A 21405-nucleotide genomic window follows, 5' to 3' on the forward strand; every position below is an offset into this window, starting at 1 on the left:
GGAGAAGGCTGGGGTGCCATGTGAAAGCAGCCGGCCAGTGTTCACACGGGGCAGAAGAGAGCAGGCAGCTGAGGAGGCGCAGTGAGTCCGCCCCGGGGCACGGGAAGCGTGAGGCGCCCACCTGGAAGAAGAGGCAGCTGACCATGAAGACACGGGCCGGGAATGGGAAGGGTCGGCTTGGCTCTGTCAGAGGCTCTCCCAGCTGAGCCGGAAGCTGATGGCGCCTGAGCCACAGTGTCCAGAGCTGAGCCTCAGGGGTGCAGCAGGGCGAGGTGGGACCAGGAGGCTCAGCCATCTCCCAGCCCCCCCCCCCCCCCCCCCCCCCCGCTCAGGGGAACAGGACGGGGCTGCCCTGGGGAGGCCGCTCAACTCTCGATCAGGAGAATCGAAACCACATAGAGGCACTTTGTGAACAGTGATGCTCTATCCACTCTAGGAAGACCAAGGATGCCATGCAGACGCCAGGCCCAGGCAGGGCTCGGCGATGCCCCTGAGGCCTTTGGGACGAGGGCTGGGTTGAGTCTGATAGGCTTCTGGGGCCCCGTGGGATTACCTACACCTGCAGAGATCCCGGTGCCATGGGCCTGCTGCTGACAACTGTCCTCGAAGGCTAGTTCCGGGTGAGTTTTAGCTGCCCGGCCACCTCTCTGGCCTTTCTGTTAGGACAGCCCCCCATATTCTAAATGACTGAGAAGGCAGAGTGGCAGGCCCTAAATATGGCCAGGCTGTCCCCTCCCTGCGAGGCTTGGGCCTGTGACCCCATCACTGGAAGCAGGGAGGCGACCAAGCAGAGAGTAGGTACCCTCAACACCACGGAAGTGGGGGGCTCTGCAAATGGGAGCCAGGCCGCGAGCGCACCAGGGAGAGACAGGAGAGATGAGGCCATGGGACAGCACAGTGTGTGGCTGCACGCGTGCGTCTGCACCAGGGCTAGCGGTCTCAGAACCGCCTGCGGACGGGGACAGTTGATGCTCGTAACAGACAAAGTAAACCTGCACTTTTTGTTTTGTTTTGTTCTGTTTTTTTTGCTAGACAGTGAATCTAAGTGTTGAAACACTGACCTAAAATGTCACCTCCACCCACCTTCACACGAGTCCCCCAGAGGGGGACTGACTGAGCCCTGCTCACAGGTGGGCCTGGTCCGTCCTCGGGAGCTCTGCGCCGCAGCACACACACACTATCCCAGCGCAGCATAACGCAACGTGTCCCCAGCCCCCACCACTCACCTGGGATGACCGGGGACAGGGGGCAGAGCAGAGGACCCCGAAGGGGGCCTTCCTGCGGCAGGCACTGGCCCAAGCACACGTCCCCTGCACAAAGTTCAAACTCTTCCTTTCTTGATACAGTGGGAGGTGATTTCCACACCCCCTCCCCTTAGAGCCCCGCTCACGGCCACTGGCGACGGTGGGGCCCGAGCTGGCTCCACAGAACGCAGGCAGGAAGGGATCTCTGAGGGCCTCTTGCGTTGCAGGCCTTGCCTGGGTCCCTGACATGGTGTAGAGTATCCTCTGGGCACTTTCCCCTGAGCGAGGGGCCATAGCTTTCTCCTGGTTGTGACGGGAGTAGGCGGACCCAGGGGGTCATGAGCTCCAGGCTAAGCCCTCCACTGTGCAGCCCGGTCCCCTGCCATCCCCATCTCCCACAACTGGTTCCGGCACACGGAACTGCTTTGGTTGCCCAAAGTCTCCACGTTTCTACAGCACCCTGGTGCTTAGAAGGTGCTACCTCTCCACCTGGAATCCCTCTCCTCCCCGCCTTGCCACACATCTTAGTTTCCCCAGCCTTTAAGACTCAGAGCAAAGCATCGCCCCCCGCCCCCCACCGCCCGTACAGCACGGCAGACGGTATTTCCCAAAGATGGCCACTTCCCGTGCACCTACCGCATCCCACAGGACCTCCTGGCAGTGTGCGGGACTCTGCTCCCGAGGAGGGAGGGTCTCATGCCCTCGCCTTGGATCTGGGTGCGTCTGCTGACTTACCCTGACCAGTGGAGCGTAGGGACAGTGAGGCGTCGTGACTTCCAAGGCTAGGTCAGAAAAGGTCAGCCCTTCCATTTGATTCTTACTCGTATTCATGTTCATTCTCTGGCTCTGGCTCTCCCAACACCTGCCCTTTGACCCCAGCCCCCATGCTCAGGAAGCCCGGGGCCCACAGTTGGGGCCCCAGCATGGCGCCCAGACGAGCTGTTCCCGCCATGCCTGTCTGTGAGCCGACCCCCAGAAACCCAGGGAGAGCAAATGATCACTGCTGGTGGGAACCACTACGTCGGAGGGTGATGTGCTGTGCGGCCATTGACAAAAACCCTGGTCTGGAGTCCCGTGACGCCTGGCCTTCTCTCTGCCCGCGCGCTCCATCCCTGAGCCGGCCCGGTGGGCTGACCGCGCCCGGCCCCACTAGCCCGCGAGCTCCCAGGGCCGCGCCGCCAGCCATTTCACGATACAGACCTCCCCAGGAACGTTTTGCAGTTTGGGGAGCATTTGCTCCTGCCTCATTTCACCTGATTTCCGCACTGGCATGGAGACCGACTCAGCAGGAATGACGAGGCCCATTTTCTAAAAGGAAGTGGCCCCTCCAGCACTCCCGCCTGGACTTCTGCCCTCACACCACGGTCTCTCATCCTGTTCTGGTCACTGTCAGCAGGGCTGCTCCTAGTCACAGGGGGTGGGGTGGGGTTCCTGCTGCACGTGCCCCAGGGGGGACTGAGTCATCCACAGCCGTCTGGCCAGCTCAGCTCAGGCCTCAGCACCCAGAACATGTCTAGACCCCCTTGACCTGTCAGGTAAATGGAATAGGATTAGACTTGTACTTCTGTTACCAAAAGACAAACACACACACACACACACACACACACACACACACACACACACACACACACACAAACATGCGCACGCGGCAAAACCAAACAAACAAGGAGACAAACAAACCCAAACCACCTTTGGTGTACGTTCCCCAGTTACAAAGAACTGTTTTTGGATTACATACTGTTTGGGACGGCTTGAGCTCCCTTGCCCTGTGCCAAAAGTAAGAATCAGTTTAGCTGCCCTAGGTCTAATTCACAAATGTCTCCTTCTGTAAATATTTAGGGGGTACAGCCATGGGTCCCACGTGCACACACACCTCTCTCTGGATAAAGAGGTCTCCGGGTTAGGATGTGTTCTGGAATCCTTCCTTCCACACCTACCGGGTCTGGTCACTGTCTGTGAGGCTGACATTCCTCCAGTTGAGGGATGAGCCGGCAGAAGGCTGCAGGCGGTGCACCAGCCAGGTCAGGTTCCTGGGAGCTGTCAGCCTGGTTTCGGACGCCCCAGCTAGGCCATAAATAACCACAAGGAAAGGGCAGTCGGCTGCCCAGGCTTCCCCGGCAAGGCACCACAGCCCATCAATCTCCTCTACTGACTGCTTGGCATTCAGGCTGCCTCCGCCACCCGACCCCGGCCCCGAGCATTCCTGGGGGCGCAGCGTCCCTTCCCAGGCACAGACTGGGTCAGCTGGGAGTACACGGCTTTGCGCCGGCCCGGTGTCCTGCCCATCTACTTTATGGATGCCGGAGACAGGCAGGAAGGCTCTCATCCCTCAAAACGCCACCCTTTCCGAGATGGGCTCCAGAAAGCAGACCTACAGCCCCCTCCACGCCCATGTGGTGGATCTGGTCCTGGTGGATCCTCCACCACAAATGACCCCACGCAGCAATCCCAGCTACCCCACACCTGTAACAGCTGCTCCCTCCACCCGGTCTTTGTGCTCCCTGCTCTGTGGGTGGGCAAAAGCCAGATGATACTATAGCTCAACTATTTATTCTCCTTTTGTCCTGGCCTCAAGTGGCAATTACCTTTTTATTCTTTTGTTTGTACCTTGTGTTCTTAAACCCGGGTTTGCCTCAACTATGTCAACACCCTAAACATATCCACCTAAAATCACATACCCAGCCCGACTTCCTCTCTGTCTCTCTGTCTCTCCCTCTCCTGAGCGCTTGTGACCGAATTTGCCTAAGTACAATGTTCAGATGATTCTATCCTCCCACCAAATGAAGCAAATTCGGCGGTCTCACCAACAGGCTTATAACAGAATTTTCATCACATACCTCTGCAAAAAATAAGATGGTGTATGACTGCTGAAAAGTGTACGCTCTGTCAGTGCATACACACCATAATGTTAAGCCTCCGTGACCATCCAACTTGTGAGGGTAGAAGTGGGATGGGGGGTTCTTAGAGAGTCAAACCCCCTCACTTATATATGGGAAACCAAGGCCCTTAAAGTTACAGCGTTGGATAGAGGATCCATGTCTCCTAGGGTCTAGTGCACTCGGGAGCAGGAATGGCCCAAACCAGTTCTTCCTAGTGTTACTGGTAAAGCCACACCCTTAGGCTAGCACCGCGCTCAGAGTAAAGCCTAACTGCAGGACACTGGCAATACACTCCTGCAGACCCCCGGGGTCCCCTTTTCTTATTCTGTGTGCCTTTGCTCAGCCTCTGGGTGTTTTCACTCCTCACCTGAGCACCTGTGACTCTTTGGAGAGCTGACCCCAAGCTACTGGGGCTGCTTTGCCTCCTGGGGAGCAGCAGGGATTCAGGGGGCTGGCCCTTAGCAGTGGCCGACTGATGAGGCATGTAAAGCCCAGCTCCTTGCCTGGAGTTGGGGCAAAGTGAGAAACGATTTACACTCCAGAGCTTTCCTGCTGGACCAGGCAGGGGCTGGTTCTCCCCCGAAATCACATGCCGCCTGGCTTCCTGGCTCCGCCCTGCTGCTCCCATTCCCTCACCAGTTTCTCCTGGGATCGCTTCCTTTTAAGAAATCACCTACATCTCGGGGCGCCTGGGTCACTCAGTCGGTTGATTTCAGCTCAGGTCATGATCTCAGGGTTGTGAGATCGAGCCCCGTGTCGGGCTCCGTGCTGGCCATGAAACCTGCTTAAGATGCTCTCTCTCCATCTCCCTCTGCCCCCCCCAACCCCTCTAGTAAATATATAAATAAATAAATAAATAAATAAATAAATAAATAAATAAATAAATAAAACTACATCTGGACCCTCATCTCAAGGTCTGCTTTTTTAAAAATTTTTTTGAAGTTTTATTTCTATTTTTTTTTAATTAACACATAATGTATTATTGGTTTCAGAGGTACGGGTCTGTGATTCATCAGTCTTATATAACACCCAGTGCTCATCACATCATCAAGGTCTGCTTCTGGGGAGCTTGGCCTAAGACACTGGGAAACATTTGTGGAATGAATGAAGGGATCGTACCCTAATACCAGCCCAAGAGAGGGGTAAATGAAACGTAAGGTGTGGCTAGAGGAAAACGTCACACTAGACAAGCAGCCCTGGCCGAAAGAGGGGGGCAGGAGGGCTGCTTTAATTGCGTGTCCTGAGGGCTGAAGCCAGGATTAATTAAAGCCCCCCAGTGCCTCCATTGGCACGAGCTCACGAAGGGTACTGCACCCCCAGCACCCCCATGGGCGTATCCACAAGCACGGGTTCTTCCGACATTCCCAGAGCCCTGTTGAATGACCATTCTGGGTTGGCTCGTACTCGCCCTACTGATAACTGAGGACTCAGCGTATTGATTGATTAAAACCTCTAACGTCACCCCCTTAGAGTTTACAGCTGCTGCCCACAGAGGGTGCCGGCAGCAGGTGCCTTCCGCCCGCCTCACACCCGGCTTTCCCTAGCCCCACTTCCAGAAGCAGGGGGTGAATGGAAGCTGGCGGTAGGAGGGGGCAGGTCAGGGCAGCTCGGGACATTCTGGACGCTCCTCAGGCAGTCCTTATGGAACCGAGCCCCGTGGGCAACAGCACCTTCCACAGGACATCCTCGTGTTGGCGTCTCCTCCTTCCGTCTCAGTGCGCTGCCTCCTGGGATTACCTCCCAATTAAACCACATCCAAGTCCTTGCCCCCAGCTCTGCTTTCATGAGCATACAAACTAAGACCCTGTTATGCAGAATGTCCACTTTTTCCGGGCAGCTCGGGGTCATCATTATCTACCTTGGCTCATTATTTACCTCCAGCTCTGTGCTGGACTAACGTGTTGCCTCGGGAGCTTTGGAGGTGCCTTCCACTGAAACAGCCCAGGCTGTTCTTCTTTGGGAGTTTCTGTCTGATCTTGCCGTGTTTCCATCTCTTTCTTTGTTGCTAGCAAGTCTCCAGCAGGACCACCACCCTCCTCCCAATTTGTGATCTTTGCCTTTAATCTATTCCAGTCTGGAAACCATATGACCAAACTTGATAGATTTGTGTCTAACATAAAAGTGAACTGAGTCTGAGTGGAGGAATGTTCCTTTGAGCAATGCATGAGCTTTCATCTAAGGCCCTGGAAACTTCTTTTCGCTGCTTGGGAGATGTTTTTAGTTTTTCCTGGTTTAGAGCTCTAACTCGGGGAGGGTAGAAGTTGGGTAGTAAAATTTTGCATGAATGACTTCTTATATTTCAATTTAAATATGGGATGTGTTTGTGGGCCAGTGCAGTGGGTCTAATAATACTTACTGCAAATGCCCTAAGGCTTTTGGCTTGTCATTTATTAGGATATGCCAATTTCATAGATCCAATTTTTAAGATTCCAAGAGACTTCGAGAGTTTGCCAGCTTCACAGATGTCAAAACAATATCATACACCAAAGAATAGTGGCTGACACACAGATTTGAGAGCGAAAATAGAATCAGTCCAGGGATTGAATACAAATCTCCCCATCCATCCTCCAAGTCTAATTCAGAGGCCTCTTTTCTTCTCCCGAGAAGTCCCATGTCCCCTCTCCTGGGAGGGAAGAGAGGTGTGCTCATCAGCTGTGGCCAAGGAGTCTGGCTGCTCCCACAGGTCTGGGAGTTTAGACTGTGGCTGGGCCCTCCCCCAGGTGCCCAGCATCCCCCAGGCCAGGTGAGCAGCCCTGGGAGGGAGGGGTCAGGACGTGGGACCCTCCACATGCCCAGCTGAAGAGAACGTGCACGCTCAAAGCTTTCAGCGCCCGCTTACCCGATGAAGATTCGGAGGCCCGAAGTTGAGGCAGAACTGATCCCACCAATCAGGGGTCCTGATCTTTTCTTTTTCTCCAAGCCCAACCTGGACCTCTGTTCCCATTTACAAAGGCTCTCCAGTAAAGTGGAAGTGATAGGTGCTCTCAGCTGGCAAGGGAAGGGGAAACATGGGCAAGGACCCGGGACCACCACCTCCACCTCATGAGGAAAGAAGTGCCGAGAAATCACCTCAGTCAGTGAAGACAGTGGATGGTTCATTTCATGTGTCCCCTTGCCTGGGCTAGGGGATGCCCAGGGAGCTGGTAAAGCATGACTTCTGGGTATGTCCTTGAGGGTGTTTCCAGAGGAGATGAGCATTCGAACCAGGAGACTGAGCAAGGAAGATCGCCCTTCACCACTAGGGTGGGTGGGCATCATCCGATAGAATAGAACAAAAAGTTGGAAGAAGGGAGAATGTGCTCCCTTTGCTTAAGCTGGGACATCCGTCTTCTGCCCTTGGACATCAGGGGTGCTGGTTCTCCAGCCTTCGGACTCTGAATTACACCTGCTGAATTACAGCAGGACTTTTCCTGCTTCTCAGTTTGCAGGTGGCAGATTGTGGGACTTCTCAGGTGGGGGGAGGGGGTCCCACTGGGTTCTGTTTCTCTAGAGACCCTGACATCCAACTTTTGCTCCTTCCGTACCTTGGAACAGTGGATTTCATCGCTGACAGATCCAACACCCCTGTTACAGCAAATGATTTATTTTTAAAGATTTTATTTATTTATTTGCCAGAGAGAGAGGGAGAGTAACAAGCAGGGCGAGCGGCAGGCAGAGGGAGAAACAGGCTTCCTGCTAAGCAAGGAGCCCGATCAAGTGGGACTTGATTCCAGGACCCTGAGATCATGACCCGAGCCGAAGGCAGACACCCAACCATCTGAGCCACCCAGGCGCCCCATAGCAAATGATTCCCCATAGCAACTGATTCTTAACACCCCCTTCAGTCTCCTGAAATAAATTTCACAGATAGTATAATCAGATCTCACAGAGAATTTAAAAATTAAATGTTCTAACTGTAATAAATTAGAAATAAAAGGTAGTTTATGATAAAATAATATTTATCCCCACGTGAAAATGCTCAGGTTCAACCTCACCAGAGATCTGATGAAATCATCAGAGGCTTTCACCTACTAGATAACGAGGAAAGGAGGAATTTAAAGAGAAGCTGCTTTCTGTTTATATTTGAGTTTTTGAAATAAGGGTTAAGGGAGGCGGGGTGCAGGGATATTTTCCAAAATGCTGAACAACCATGATAAAATTGCAAAGAAGGCAAAGCACAGTCTTCCCAGCAGGTACATGCTAAGTTGCGGTCCTGGAAAACTGAAAGTGTCCAAGCTAGAAGGACAACCTTGGGTTCTCCTGTGTCACAGTGGCAGGCTGAGCTCACTACAGCATTTCACACAGCAGTGCCTGGAGGCCCGTTTGCAAGTCATGGGCGACGCCTGACAACTCGCTGTCGTGCAGGGCTGTCCCACGGTGCAAGACGCGCAGCATCAAGGGGACGGACTAGAGCGCGCCAGGAGGTGGCGGTGCCGCCCTGGAACCTCAGGCCCCCGCCCGCCGCCCCACGGGCGCGGGCACCCAGCGGCCTGGCATTTGCCCAGAGCTGCAGGAGCCAGAAGCCTCGGCAGCTCTCTCCGCCTGCCCGGGAGCGGCCCCGGCGCCACCGAGTCGATGTGTTCGGCTGTCCCTTCGGCGGGGAGGCGGGGGGCGGGTTGTGACTTCCAGAGAGGAAAGCGCCGCGCCCCGTGAGGGGAGCCGTTCGTCCAGCGTGCCACAAGGGGGCTCCCTGAGCCGCCGAATCGACCCGTTTGCAGGCTTCGGGAAATGTTGAACCGTCTGCAGATGCAGAAGAGGGGGCGAATTGAAAACACAGTGTGAGAAAGAATTCTTTGATTGTGCTAAGTTGTCTGATTTTTGGAAGCGCCGGCAGCTCTCCAATATCCACGGTAGGTACTGAACTGTTTTGTCAATGGCATTTCCAATCCTCCCAAATGATACAATTTTGATATATAAAGAGCAACTTTGATATCCTCCCAGAAACACCCGTGATAACACCAATGCAGGGGCCAAGCAGTTGGTCAGTTCTTGCCTCCTGCTTGCCACACCCACCACGCTTCTCTAGAAATAATAATAATAGATAACATTTCTGAGAACCCATGTGTCATTGTTACATGAATGCACGTATTTCCCCTTCATCAATAGTACCGTGAAGTGGCCACCACTATGCCCGTGATCAACGGTATGCATGAGGAAACTGAGGCCCAAAGAGCTACAGTAACTTGCCCAAGTTACTGCTGGCAAGTTACCTGCCACTGCTGGCAAATGGCAGGAAATCACCGGACGGTGGGACATGCACGACATCAGGGCAAGGAGCCACCCCCATCTGTTGGAAGGAGGTGCTTTGGGATGCCTTAGCAATCCTTATGCTGCAAGAAAGCAAGCCAGTCTGCATCCAGTTTGTTTCTTCAAAATCTCCTGAAGGGAAGAGGATGGTAAAATAAAAAACCAACAAGAAAAAAGAAACCCTACGAAATATTTTTATATGCAGTTTTGTGGCTCATTTCATTCATGAATTCATCCAGAGCACTACAGCAGGTGGGTCAGACTATTCACTCCACTACCCTGGGTCTAGCTACAAATGGCTCTGAGACCCAGCACGGGACAAGATAGAGCCCAAGTTTTCAACCTTGGCTCAGCATTAGCGTCCCTGCAGGAGTTAAAGATAAAACTGCTATCTGGGTCTGCCCCAGGCCAACTGAATCAGAATCTCAGGAAGTAGGGCCCGCCCAGGTACCTGTTGTTAAGGTTTGCTTCACCTCCCCAGTGATTCTGAGGTTCGATCAGCATCAAGAACCAAACTCCTGGGATGCCTGGGTGGCTCAGTCAGTTAAGCATCTGCCTTCTGCTCAGGTCATAATCTCAGGGTCCTGGGATGGAGCCCAGGGTTGGGCTCCCTGCTCAGCGGGAAGCCTGCTTCTCTCTCTCTCCCTCTGTCTGCTTGTGCTTTCTCTCTCTCTCAAATCTCTTTTTAAATCTTAAAAAAGAAAAGAAGAAAACACCTTTTTATATAGCTGAGGAAAGGCCCAGAGAGGAGCCATGATTTGCCAGAGGCAGAATGTTAAGGAAAGGAGGGAGTCAAGTGTCCTGATTTCTATCCCAGAACCCATCAAAACCTTTAGTGCCACCCCAGACTGGGCCGGCTCCAGAAGGAGACAGGTAGCAGGAGGTGAGGACTCCTGGGGTGTGGGGCACACTCAGAGTCTCTTCTCTGCTGCCGTCAGTCTGAGCCGGAGGACTGCTCAGCACCTCCTGCTTCCCCTCAAGACCCTGTGGCCCCCTCAGAGGTCAGGACTTCTACCCCCGCAGATGCCAGTTCCCCAACCTTCACCAGGTGGTTGGGTCGCCAGATAAATGCCCAGGTAAACTTGTGTTTCAGATAAACTACACACAGTTTTGTGCTGTAAGGATGTCCCATGCAACATGTATATGTTTATCTGCAAAATCTGGCCATGCTACCCGAAAGAGCACAGTGACTCTGGGTCTCGCTGAGCCAACTGGAATGGGAGGACAGGCAGCTTGCCCAGACGACACAGCTCCTGGCCGTCAGCCAGGGCTCTTTCCCCAGTGTCATTCAACACAGAGAGAAATGATTGTATTTCAATGTAATAAAGAGTTAGAGTTTGGGGGAGAATATAATTAAGAGAAATGTCTCTTCGATGATCTTGTTCCTTTATCTCCAGCAGTGGGGGCACGACTATTCGGACAGCCAGCTGTAGTTCAGACCAGCATTCACTGGGTGGAGGCTTGTGAAGCTCCCGGATGTGCTGGGGCGGCGATGCCCTCCCCAGACAGCGTGCATCATCCCCGGAGGGAAGCCAGCAGCCTCACGCAGCTGGCCTTTGGCCCCGGGGCCAGGAGAGCACAAGCCTGGGGCTGGCTTTACAGGACCCTCAGACACTCGGGGCCTCGGCCTCCCAGAGGTGGCACAGGTCCCCAACCTTGGAGGACCGATTAAGAGTATTAATCCAGGGGCACCTGGGTGGCTCAGTCAGTTAAGCATCTGCCTTCGGCTCAGGTCATGATCTCAGTGTCCTGGGATCAAGCCTCACAATGGGCTCCCTGCTCAGCAGGGGAGTCTGCTTCTCCCTCTCCCTCTGCCCCTCCCCCCTCATCTTGTGCTCTCTCTCTCAAATGAATAAATAAAATCTTTTTTAAAAAGATTATTAATCCACAATGCTTCTGGGAATTGAACCCAATGCATTCGGGAGTCTGTTCCTTTGGCAAATCTGGTCAACTACCTTCCATCACCTTAGAATTTGCGGTGATTTTGATTTGAGCCTCCGGAAGCGTGTTTTTTAAAAGGGCATCCCTGGACACAAGGGGGGGAGTTGCACTTCCTTGTCTGAAGCTGACATCACGCTCCTGCCTTCCCCCAAGCCTGTCCTTGCCCTTGGTTCTTGGCTTCACTCTCCTCCCCGCCCACCACCAAGGAGACCTGCACCCTTGTCTGATCTCTCCCGCCAGACTGTGAGTGAGTTCCCGGAGGGCCTGCCAGGCGTCAGATTCCTGTCTCCCTCCCCAGCCTCGGCATTTCACCCAGACCGGTCCACACCGCAGGCAGGAGAACCAGGTAGGAGGCTGCACACGGTCCGGTCCAGGGCGACAAAGAGCCTCCCGGGGCTGGGAATGGAAAGGGGAAAATGGATAGAGGGGTGCTCAGAAGCATTCCTGGATGGGTGAGCCATGAGGATCAAGGGGGAGGAGAGACTGGAGAACACACCCACCTCCTGGGCTTGGCAATCTGCTGGAGAGGAATCCCGGGGATGGGTTTGCTTTACAGGCATTCGAGGCGGAATGATCCAACACGGGGCTGCTGAGCAGGCAGATAGCTCATCACGGAGCCAAAGAAGACCTGAGCCCGAGATGGAGATGTGGGTCATCATGCATCCAACCCCAGGGACACGCATGAGATTCCCAGGGGAGGCCGAACAGCAGGGCACGGGGGGGGGGGGGGGGGGTGGGGGCGGGCTGGGGGTGTCCCAGCATGGAAAGGGGCGGCTGGGAGACCGAAGGAGTGGCCGGGCTGTGAGAGAGTGGTGTCCTGCAAACCAGAGGAGAACCATCGCAGGGAGTGAGTGGCCCCAGCAGAGAGCTGAGGCGCCTCCAAGCCCCACTCACTGCCCCTCCCGCCTCCCCGCTCAGGGAGCAGCCCTGTTGTCCGTGGTGGGGGAGAAGGGGGACTTGGCATGGGGGGAGTCCAAACGGCTGCTGTTTGCCTCCCCAGGCCCCATTCATCCCTGTCTCCCCCGGCCACAGCACAGGAGGTGGCCCCGAATGACACAAGCACCCACCCCCACGCCAGTCAGACCTCTGCCCCTCATCCTTCTGCTCACCTCCGCTTCTACCACCTGCCTCGTTTTTCTCTCTATCAATTGAAACCAAATTCCCAGGGAGAGAGATCGAAACGGACGTTTGGCCTTCAAGCTGGAAGTCCGAAGACGACCTGGACTGGCGGTGCCTGAGGCCTGGAACCTCAGGGCGCAATGAGAGTGGGGTGGGTATTAGATCATCCAGAAACACCAGGGAGAATGTTCTTTTATTCTCCAGACTGTGGTGCAGCTTTAAGGGCTGCTTGGCAAAGCTCGAGGAGGGCCGAAGTAGGGCCCAGCCTCGGTAACAGTAACAGAAGAGGGGGAGGAGGGTAGAGGCCACCGAGCCACCGAGCCACCTCCTCCACCGGGAGACTCAGCTCCGTCCCCGGCCATCTGCACAAGCAAGGCTTCGGCTCTCCCTCTGCCCCCACCTCTGGCCTGGCCAGGCCCCGGAGGCCACCTAGGCAGGCTCCTGGCTCCGCGCGCCCCGTGCCTAGTGCCCCCCTGGCCGAGCCTCGATAGCCACGGTGACCCTCACGGAGCCGCAGCTGGACTTCAAGTCCCAGTGCTGGCTGGCATTGTACGTCAGTCCCGGGGGGCCCGACCCCGCCCGGGGAGACAGCTGGACGTTCAGCCAGCGACACCGGGCCTCGTCACAGGCGAGCACCACCGTGCCCTCGGGGTTGCTGTAGGTGCACCGGCTCCAGACGGCCCTCTCCTGCGCAGCCAGATCCCAGCTGCCCCTGGGCTCCCTGTCCTCCAGCCCCGGGGCCTGGAAGCCCAGGCGGTCCCGGGTGACGGGACACACCAGCTGCTCCTCCTGCAAGGCGGGCAGTAGCTGGCCCTTCAGGTAGGCGGGGCCGGCGCAGTAGGTGTGGATGTTGAAGAGCCGGTCGCTGTACTGGCTCAGCCAGCTGAACAGGTAGGCCAGGTGGCAGTCACACTGCCAGGGGTTGCCATGCAGGGCCAGGTTGAACAGGTTGTAGTTGGTGTCGAAGATGCCCTCGGGGAGCGTGGTCAGGAGGTTCCGGGAGAGGCTGAGCAGCTCCAGCTTGGACAGGTTCTGGAAGAGGGCTGGGTGCAGGGCCGTCAGGTTGTTGCTGCCCAGGTAGAGCTTGACCAGCCCCTCCAGGTCTCTGAAGACGTCGGCCGGGAGATGGGTGAGGGCGTTGTGCGAGAGCGTCAGGGAACTGAGGCTGGACAGGTTGGCAAAGGCGCCCTCGCTGACGGCCATCAGCTGGTTGTAGGACAGAGACAGGCCCACCAGGCCTGGGGTAGGGGCGAAGAGGCCGGCGGGCAGCCCCCGCAGTGCATTCCCCTGCAGGTTCAGGAAGGTCAGGTTGCCCAGGGACGAGAAGACGGAGAGGGGCAGATGGCGGATGGCATTGCGCTGTAGCCACAGCTTCTCCAGCTGGAAGAGCCCTGAGAACACTCCGGGAGGCAGCTCCGAGATCAAGTTGCTGTCCAGGAAGAGCTCCTGCAGGCTGCCCAGTTTGCCGAACACGCCCTGGGGCAGGCTGGAGAGCGCGTTGTTGCTCAGCCTCAGGGTCTGCAGGCTGCTCAGGGGGTCGAACAGCTCCTCGGGCAACTGGGCCAGCAGGTTCTGAGCAAGGTTGAGGGTCTTCAGACCTCCCAGAGGCCGGAAGAGCCTCCCAGGCAGGCTCTGGAGCCGGTTGCCCTGCAGCTGGAGAGACTCCAGGGCAGCCATCTGGTGGAAGAGGCCCTCGGGCAGAGCCTCCAGCATGTTGAAGTTGAGGGTGAGCTTGCCCAGCGAGGTCAGGTTGGACAAGGTGTCGGTGCTGAGGTTGGAAAAGGCACTGCCAGTGATCTCCAGGTCCTCTAGCCTGGGCAGCCCCCCGAAGGCATCGGGCCCGAAGTAGTGGAGCTGGGTGTTGAGGAAGACCACCTTGGTCAGGTTGGGGCTGCCGCTGAAGGCCCTGGCTCCCACCGTGGTGAGCGAGGTCTCTACGAAGATGATGTCTGTGGCGTGGGGCGGGATGTCCGGCGGGATGGCGGCCAGCCCCTCATCGGAGCAGAACACCTCCTGGATGAAGCAGTCACAGCCCGCAGGGCAGGGCCAGGCAGGCCTGGCCAGCAGCAGGAGGCCGGCCCAGCGCAGCCAGGCCCCGGGCAGCATCTCCTGACCCCAGCAGGAAGAGAGAACAGAGGTGACGCTTTTCTCAAGGGCAGTGAGGCACGGGGGCCAGCGCCCGGGGGGAGGAGGGAGTCAGCCAGGAGATGGGGATTAACTCTCTCAGGGAGGCCCCCCGTTGGGACAGAATGTGTTTTCAGTGGTTGTTTTCAGACTGCCTCGGGGCAGCCTTGCAAGGTCCATGGGACCCGGGTTCAGACCTCCTGGCAGGGTGTCACGTGGCCTGTCCACAGCCACCTGGCAGGTTAGTGGCAGGACCAAGACCCAGGTCTCCTGGACTTCCCGTGTGCTTTCCAGGTGGGGAGAAAGGGTGGAAGTGAGATAAAAAGGCATGGAAGAGAGGGAAAGGAGAAGACCATGGGTATTACGGAATTTTTAAGTTAATGTGTAAAATCTGGGTAGGTTATTAGTGTGCGGGGAATTTTTAACCCAGAACTCTTCCTGGGTTTCCAAATCTCAGCACATTGCAGAGCCTAATGATGAGGACACTCGACCATCTGCTCTTGTACATCCACTGGGGGTGAGAGCAGCTGCAGGGACAAGATGGGCTCTTTTTTTTTTTTTTAAGATTTTATTTATTTATTTGACCCAGAGAGAGAGAGAGAGCATAAGCAGGGGGAGTGGGAGAGGGAGAAGCAGGCTTCCCACGGAGCAGGGAGCCCGATGCGGGGCTCGATTCCAGGACCCTGGGATCATGACCCGAGCCGAAGGCAGACGCCTAACTGACCGAGCCACCCAGGCGTCCCTAAAGAAATTGTTTTAAATGCCAGCATCCAACCCCAGGTCACGGGTTGGTGCTGCAGTTCACAGGTGTGTCTCATGGCTCAGTCTTCTTTCTATATGAACCACTAGCCAACATGTAAAAATTGAGAAATCTCACATTAAAAAGTCCAGATTTCAGGATGATTTAGGAGCAGTGGGCTCACATTCCCACATGACAAGACCAATTGGAATTGGGGCTTATTTGCCCCATGGGGAGGGTGCACCTCCGAGGACGCTACTGCCCCCACCTGTCATTTACAGGGCCTGTAGCGGGGCAGGTTCCATGAGTTCAAATACTGGCTCCACCACATTCTAGCTCATTCTAGCTATGTGACCTTGGACGTGTTACTTAACCCGGCTGAGCTTCACTTTCCTTATCTGTAAAACAGGGATAGTGCCTACCAGGTCAGGGTAATCGTGAGGATTGAATGAGAAAACATAGCCAAAGTTTTAGGTCAGTGTCTGATGTAGAGTGAGAAATTAATAAATTATGTTAATCATTGTTAAAGCTTGTAAGCCACCATCATAACAGAAAGGTTATTTGAACACCAAAAAAGTAGGAAGAACAGAATGCCCTTTAGGTAGAATACATTTGGCTTTACCAGGAAAAGACAGACGAAGGAAGGAAGGAAGGAAAGAAGGAAAGAAGGAAGGAAGGAAGGAAGGAAGGAAGGAAGGAAGGAAGGAAGGAAGGAAGGAAGGAAGGGAGGGAGGGAGGGAGGGAGGGAGGGAGGGAGGGAGGGAGGGAAGGAGGGAGGGAGGGAGGGGAGACAGAGAGAGGACGGAAGAAAAGAGAGAGGGGAGAAGAAAGAAAGGAAGACAGAAAGAAAGAAACCCTTGAACAACAAAATCTTAATTTTTCTCAATTACCTGTCCCTAGTAAGCCCTGAGAATCGGCCCTGTGTTGGGGTATCTTGGCCCCAATCCCTTTTGCTGGCCGCCTTTCTGCTGCCCTCTGCTGGCTGCCTCCTCCCTCCCAAGATTCCACTTCCGGCCAAAGGGCTCCCCATAGGCAAACACAGCGCTTGCAACATCTCCCTGTACCCTCCTCCCATTCAGACACTCAATAGTCCAGTTTCTCCAGGAATTTTTCTGCCTAATCAATAGAGAAGGGACCATTTCCCCCACAGAAAGTGCATGCCTCCCTCGAGGCTCCTCTGTCGCTTGTATAGGTGCTGAGCCTACCACCAGAGGTGGCAGGGGAGGGCTCTCCTAGGAGCTGCAGCTGCCTGCCCCTCACAACACCTGAGTCCGTAGCCTCTACATACAGCCTCAGAGAATAGAGTCTTGAGCTAAAGCTGAACTCGGTAACCACTTGTCTAGGGAGTTGTAGAACCAGGGGGCACACGCTTGTCTGAGGCTTGTTACCGATAAGAAGGGGGCCCTGGCTGCAGAAGGATGAGGTGGCCATTGTCCAGCCCCACCTGCCAGCCGGGCTGCCCCTGGGGATCCCACACAAAGCCCCTAGGGATCCTGACCTCAGGAATACGGTGCCTGGTGGTGTGCTCCTCGATCTTGGCAGCTGGCATGGTTCCCCGAAATGGTGACTCTTCGTGGGCCAGCAAGATGTCATGAGAAGATGAGTGTGCTCATCGCTGTGCTTGGCGTCCAGCCCAGTGCCGACCTACCGCGGGCTGGGCTGGGCTTCATCCAGCTCAACTCCCCGTAGGTGATGCGAGCAGAGTGAGAGACAGCTAACCTTTCCACAGCTAGCATGGTTCAAGCCCCAGTGAATGATCACCAGCCAGACCATGAGAGTGGACTCGAATCCTCCTCCTCCAGAGAGTAACAGGGGAGCAATTTTTATTTTAAACATGCCATAATGCATAACAATGCATAATGTGCCAGTCCCCTTCCTTGCTAACCCCTTTGGTCCTTGGTTCTCAAAGGCAGTTTCCAGAAAAGCCTCCACTAGAATGGCCCTGAGGGCCCTAGAGCGAACATATACAGGGGACCCCACCCACTATCTGTCCCCACATGTCCAAGGGCATGCACTACTGTGACTTGGTCAACCTAGGGAAGATAGACCTGGGGAGGCGACCCACGCCAGTCCTGGCCCCTGGGTACCTGATTGAAGCATGACTGAGGATGGGGGCATAGCCTCCGGGCGGATATGTCCCTTTGATTTTGCAAACTTCTCGCCCCTTAGAGATGTCAAGGTGGGAAGAGGACCCGAACAGGGCCTCTGAAGTTCAGGAAAGAAAGAGCCCCAGTCTATGGGGTTGGAGGAAACAGGGGATGGTACTCACTGTGAGGGCATGGAACACTGACCGTTTCCCAACTATCCACTCCCAGCCCAAGACTCGTTCTCACATCACTCTAGAATGGCTAAGAGTTTGTGCTCTGGAATCAGATCGTAAGGGTACAAATCCTGTCTCTATCCCTCATTAGCTGTGTGGCCTTGGCTGAATTGCTTAACTTCTCTGTGCTTCAATTTCCTTATCTTCAAAACAGCAAGCTTCAATACTACCTTCCTCATGGGGTTATTCTGAGGACTGAATGAGAAAATGTGTGGAAAGCTGCAAACCTAGAGCCTGGCCCACGGTGAGCGTTCAGCAACGGAGCATTAATGACCCTGATTATTCTGAGTTCGGGCCAGCCCTAACTTTGTTCTAAAGTCATCACAGAGGTTAGCTATGGAAAACCTGATGAGATCATCCAACCACCCCATTTATGGACCAGCAAGATGCCTCTCCACCGCGCTTTTTCTGGCTCTTTCCTCCCAGCCAAGGGAAGTGGGTAATTGTTTTGCCCTTGGTTTAGAAGAGCGCAGATTCTGATGGCTGTGGCTAAGATGCCCTGGATGTGGGCCCCTTTCCCAAGTGCCCTCAAGAGCAGGTCACTGGGGGCTCTGGAGAGGGGAAGCGCCTCAGCCCGGGCACTGTGGGGAGGCAGCCAGAAGATTCCTGCTTCTCATCTGAGAAACCACCTCTGCATTTCTGCAAAGACCAGCACATGCCCACAAAAAAATGTTCCATGCTTTCAGCAAGCCAGCGAAGTCTGGCTCTGGTGGGGGCAGGGGGTGGTTGACTGGTTACAAATGGACATTTTCCTCTTCTCAAATTGCTTTTGGGTTGATACATTTCTGTGTGTGCCACAGGCCAGTCTGTCATCCACCACAGAGCCAACCCTCACTCCTTCCAGAGGGTGATGGGAGCCCAGAGCCCCATCAGGGGACTGCTGCTCTACTCGGGGATGGCTCCATTGCAGTCTGCATCGCCAAGGGGCCCCAGCACATCTGAGAGCAGGAAGAGAGGCTTTAGAGGCTCCTCTGGAGCCCCTGATGGCTTCACCCAGGTCCCCCCGGGAAGTCCTGCTGCTCCCCAGACCCCAGCTCCTTTGCCGGGCTCCTGCCTCTTCCCGTGCCCCCGACCCCAGCTGGCTGGCCCTCCCCAGCCTGCTCTCCACTGTGTCCCAGGCAGTGAAGTAACCCCTCAGCGCCTCGTTTCTGCATTTGTAGACTGAGAACAATTATGATAGTAACACTACTACCTAAATTACAGCTTTGTTAGAGTTGTGGTAATTAACTGAGGTAACTGGCATTGAGTTTGGGATATGGTGATAGAGTAAGAAATATATATTTAGTCTTTTTTCCTGCCTGGCTCTTACCACAGAGCTCCAAAAACCCTTGAAATTTCCTGAGATAATAGAGGGGCATCTTTTGTTATTCATAATAGCACCCTTTCGACCCACTCATTTATATTAATGAAGTGACTCCGGATGGGCTCTTAGATAAGCTTCAGATTATACACAAAATATTTGCAGTGGTTATCTCCGAAAAACAGAATTGTGGGTGACTTTAATTTTTTCCTTTTGCTTTATCAGACATTTTCTACAGTTTCTAAAAATAAAATAATAAACAGGGCACGTTTGTAAGAAGGTTGAAAGTCATAAAAATTCAGATAATCAGGTAAAAACGCACAGCCCCATTCCAAACACATAATGCGGGCCTCCTGGACTGCTCTCCTCCCTTGCAGTTACATCCCAAAGGCTCAAAAGAGCTCGTCTGCCAGCTGCCTTGGTGGGAGATAGCCAGCACGGTGAAAGAAGAGAAGCTGTGGGGCGCCTGGGTGGCTCAGCCGGTTAAGCGTCCGCCTTGGGATGAGGTCATGATCCCCAGGTCCTGGGGTCAATGGAGCCCTGCTTCCGGCTCCTTGCTCAGCTGGGGGGAACCCGCTTCTCCCTCTGCCTCTGCCCCTCCCCCCGCTTGTGCACCTGCGCTCTCTCTCTCTCTCTCTCAAAAAAATAAATAAAATCTAAAAAAAGAAGAAGCTGTAAACTGAGCACTGTCCTTTCTTCCAACGCTTCCCACAGGGCGCCACCTCTAACTCCTGCTTACACAGCCCTTTCTGCTCTAGAATGCCCCCATACCTCCACCCGCACCCCAAGCCCACGCAAGTCACACCTTCCCCCAGGAAGCCATCCTTGACTGTGGACCCCACAGGTCATTCCCATCCTCAGATGAATGCTTGGGTCCTTCTGCTCTAACTTCTGGTCAGTTGCACCCGTCTGACTGTGAGCTTCTGGGGGCTGGGGATGCTCCCTGCAGCCTGTCTTACCGGGCCGTGCACCCCAGCACCTGGCCCAGAGCTGAGCGCAGCCCAGGTGTGGTGTGCTGAATTGAAGCGAACGTGCCTGTGGCTCTCGGTCTCCTGTATATCACATCTTATGTTCCTCGTGCTTAGCGGAGTGGGGAAGCCCTTGAACTCTGCCAGGGCTGTGACCTGGGTTCAAATTCTGACACTGCTGCCTACAGGCTGTGTGGGCTTGGACAGGTCACTCCTCTCTAAGCCTCAATTTTCCCATGCACGAGCGTAACCTCATCCCTTAGGGTTAAAATCAGCACCTAATTGGATAATATATATGCTTACATTAGACAGCAAATACAATGCATTTAACACAACACCTGGCAAATAGTAAGTGTTGGATGAAAGGTAGCTACGTTTGGATTTTATTCTTGGAGTGACTGTATCAACGAAACCCCGCACTCAAAGGGGAGCCACAGGATGGTATAAACAAGGGTGGAACCAGGCAAAGCTGGACATATGGTCGTCCTGCGTATTGTGTATCCCCACCATTCACTCTGCACGCCCAGAGCACAGGGACCGGTCACCTGCATCTCAGGACCCCTGCCGCCCCTGCCTCCTGCCCCAGGCCAGCACCACCCTGGCAGGGGGCCACAGGGGATTCTCCTCCTATGGCAGCGGACCCGGATGGTATATCCTGCTAAGAGCTGGGCTCTGACCCTGGGAGGAGTGACTGCCCCTCTCCTGCCCCGCAGCCGGGACGGAGGCCAGAGTCCTCCCCCGTCCCCACAGACCCCAGGAGACCTACCGTGAGGGGCTGAGAGGACACGCACAGGCCGCCCTGGCTCTTCCTAGGGAGCAGAAGTGTGTCTGGCGTGGTCTATGGTCAGTGTGAGCCCAGCAGCGCCAGCGCTGATCAAAGTTCCCCGCAGTGGTTCCTCCCCTCACGTGGACCAAGTGTTCCCGGAATGTCACCAGCGTCACAGGACAGCAGAGGAGAATCTGGGGCAAGGCCTCTGAAGATTAACAAAATGACCCTGAACTGTTCCCGTGGACAGATCCCCACTGAGGCCAAAATCCAGCAGAAATCACAGGCCTGGCACCTACAGGGCCGCGGGCCATCCAGCAGGCCCTAGAAAGTTTCCAGGAGGCTGATCCAGGGAGGAGGGCTGCAGCCAGGGGTCCGCTTACATCACCTCCCGGTGAAAGGCCAGGCGGGTGCTGGGAGCCTGACAGGGGAACGCCTGGTCACAGACACCTGCTGGGCTCTCAGTGCCGGGACGGAGTCTAAGAGGGCTGTGGGCTTGTTCCTTGGCTTATTGGTTTGTTTCATAAACTAACTTTCTAAACCCTTTCTGAGTTAAAAGGGGAGAAGATGGAAGGAGGTGAATTTTGGCCCAATATGGAGAGGCACAGTTTCGCCATAGGGCTAGCCAAGGATGAAAGATGTAGCTTTGGAAAAGAGTGGTTTTCCTAGGGCGCCTGGGTGGCTCAGTTGGTTAAGCATCTGCCTTCAGTTCAGGTCATGATCCCGGGGTCCTGGGATCGAGCCCCGCGCAGCCCCGCGCATCTGGCTCCCTGCTCGGC

The 21405-nt window shown here is 55.1% G+C and overlaps 1 protein-coding gene across 2 annotated transcripts; it reads right to left on the reverse strand.

The window, feature by feature from the left end:
• Positions 1 to 7781: 7781 nt before the first annotated feature.
• Positions 7782 to 20778, reverse strand: CPN2 (carboxypeptidase N subunit 2). Of its 2 annotated transcripts, XR_003518547.2 has the most exons (4): positions 20627 to 20778; positions 11791 to 11918; positions 9313 to 11686; positions 7782 to 8842 (listed from the first exon to the last, which is right to left on the reverse strand). XR_003518547.2 is itself a non-coding variant. In XM_027586836.1 (2 exons), the coding sequence occupies exon 2, from the start codon at positions 14513 to 14515 to the stop codon at positions 12872 to 12874; it is 1644 nt and encodes a 547-aa protein (XP_027442637.1). In that variant the 5' UTR covers positions 14516 to 14518; positions 20627 to 20778; the 3' UTR covers positions 12585 to 12871. The 2 variants fall into 2 exon arrangements, 1 of the variants encoding a protein (XP_027442637.1); XM_027586836.1 differs by lacking the exons at positions 7782 to 8842; positions 9313 to 11686; positions 11791 to 11918 and adding an exon at positions 12585 to 14518.
• Between the last annotated feature and the right edge of the window lie 627 nt (positions 20779 to 21405).

The sequence above is a fragment of the Zalophus californianus genome, chromosome 1 (assembly GCF_009762305.2).
Source record: "Zalophus californianus isolate mZalCal1 chromosome 1, mZalCal1.pri.v2, whole genome shotgun sequence".
In the NCBI taxonomy this organism is placed as follows: Eukaryota; Metazoa; Chordata; class Mammalia; order Carnivora; family Otariidae; genus Zalophus; species Zalophus californianus.

What these genes read in the sequence shown, in the direction of transcription:
- CPN2 (XM_027586836.1), bottom strand. Translation starts at nt 14,515, where the DNA reads ATGCTGCCCGGGGCCTGGCTGCGCTGGGCCGGCCTCCTGCTGCTGGCC.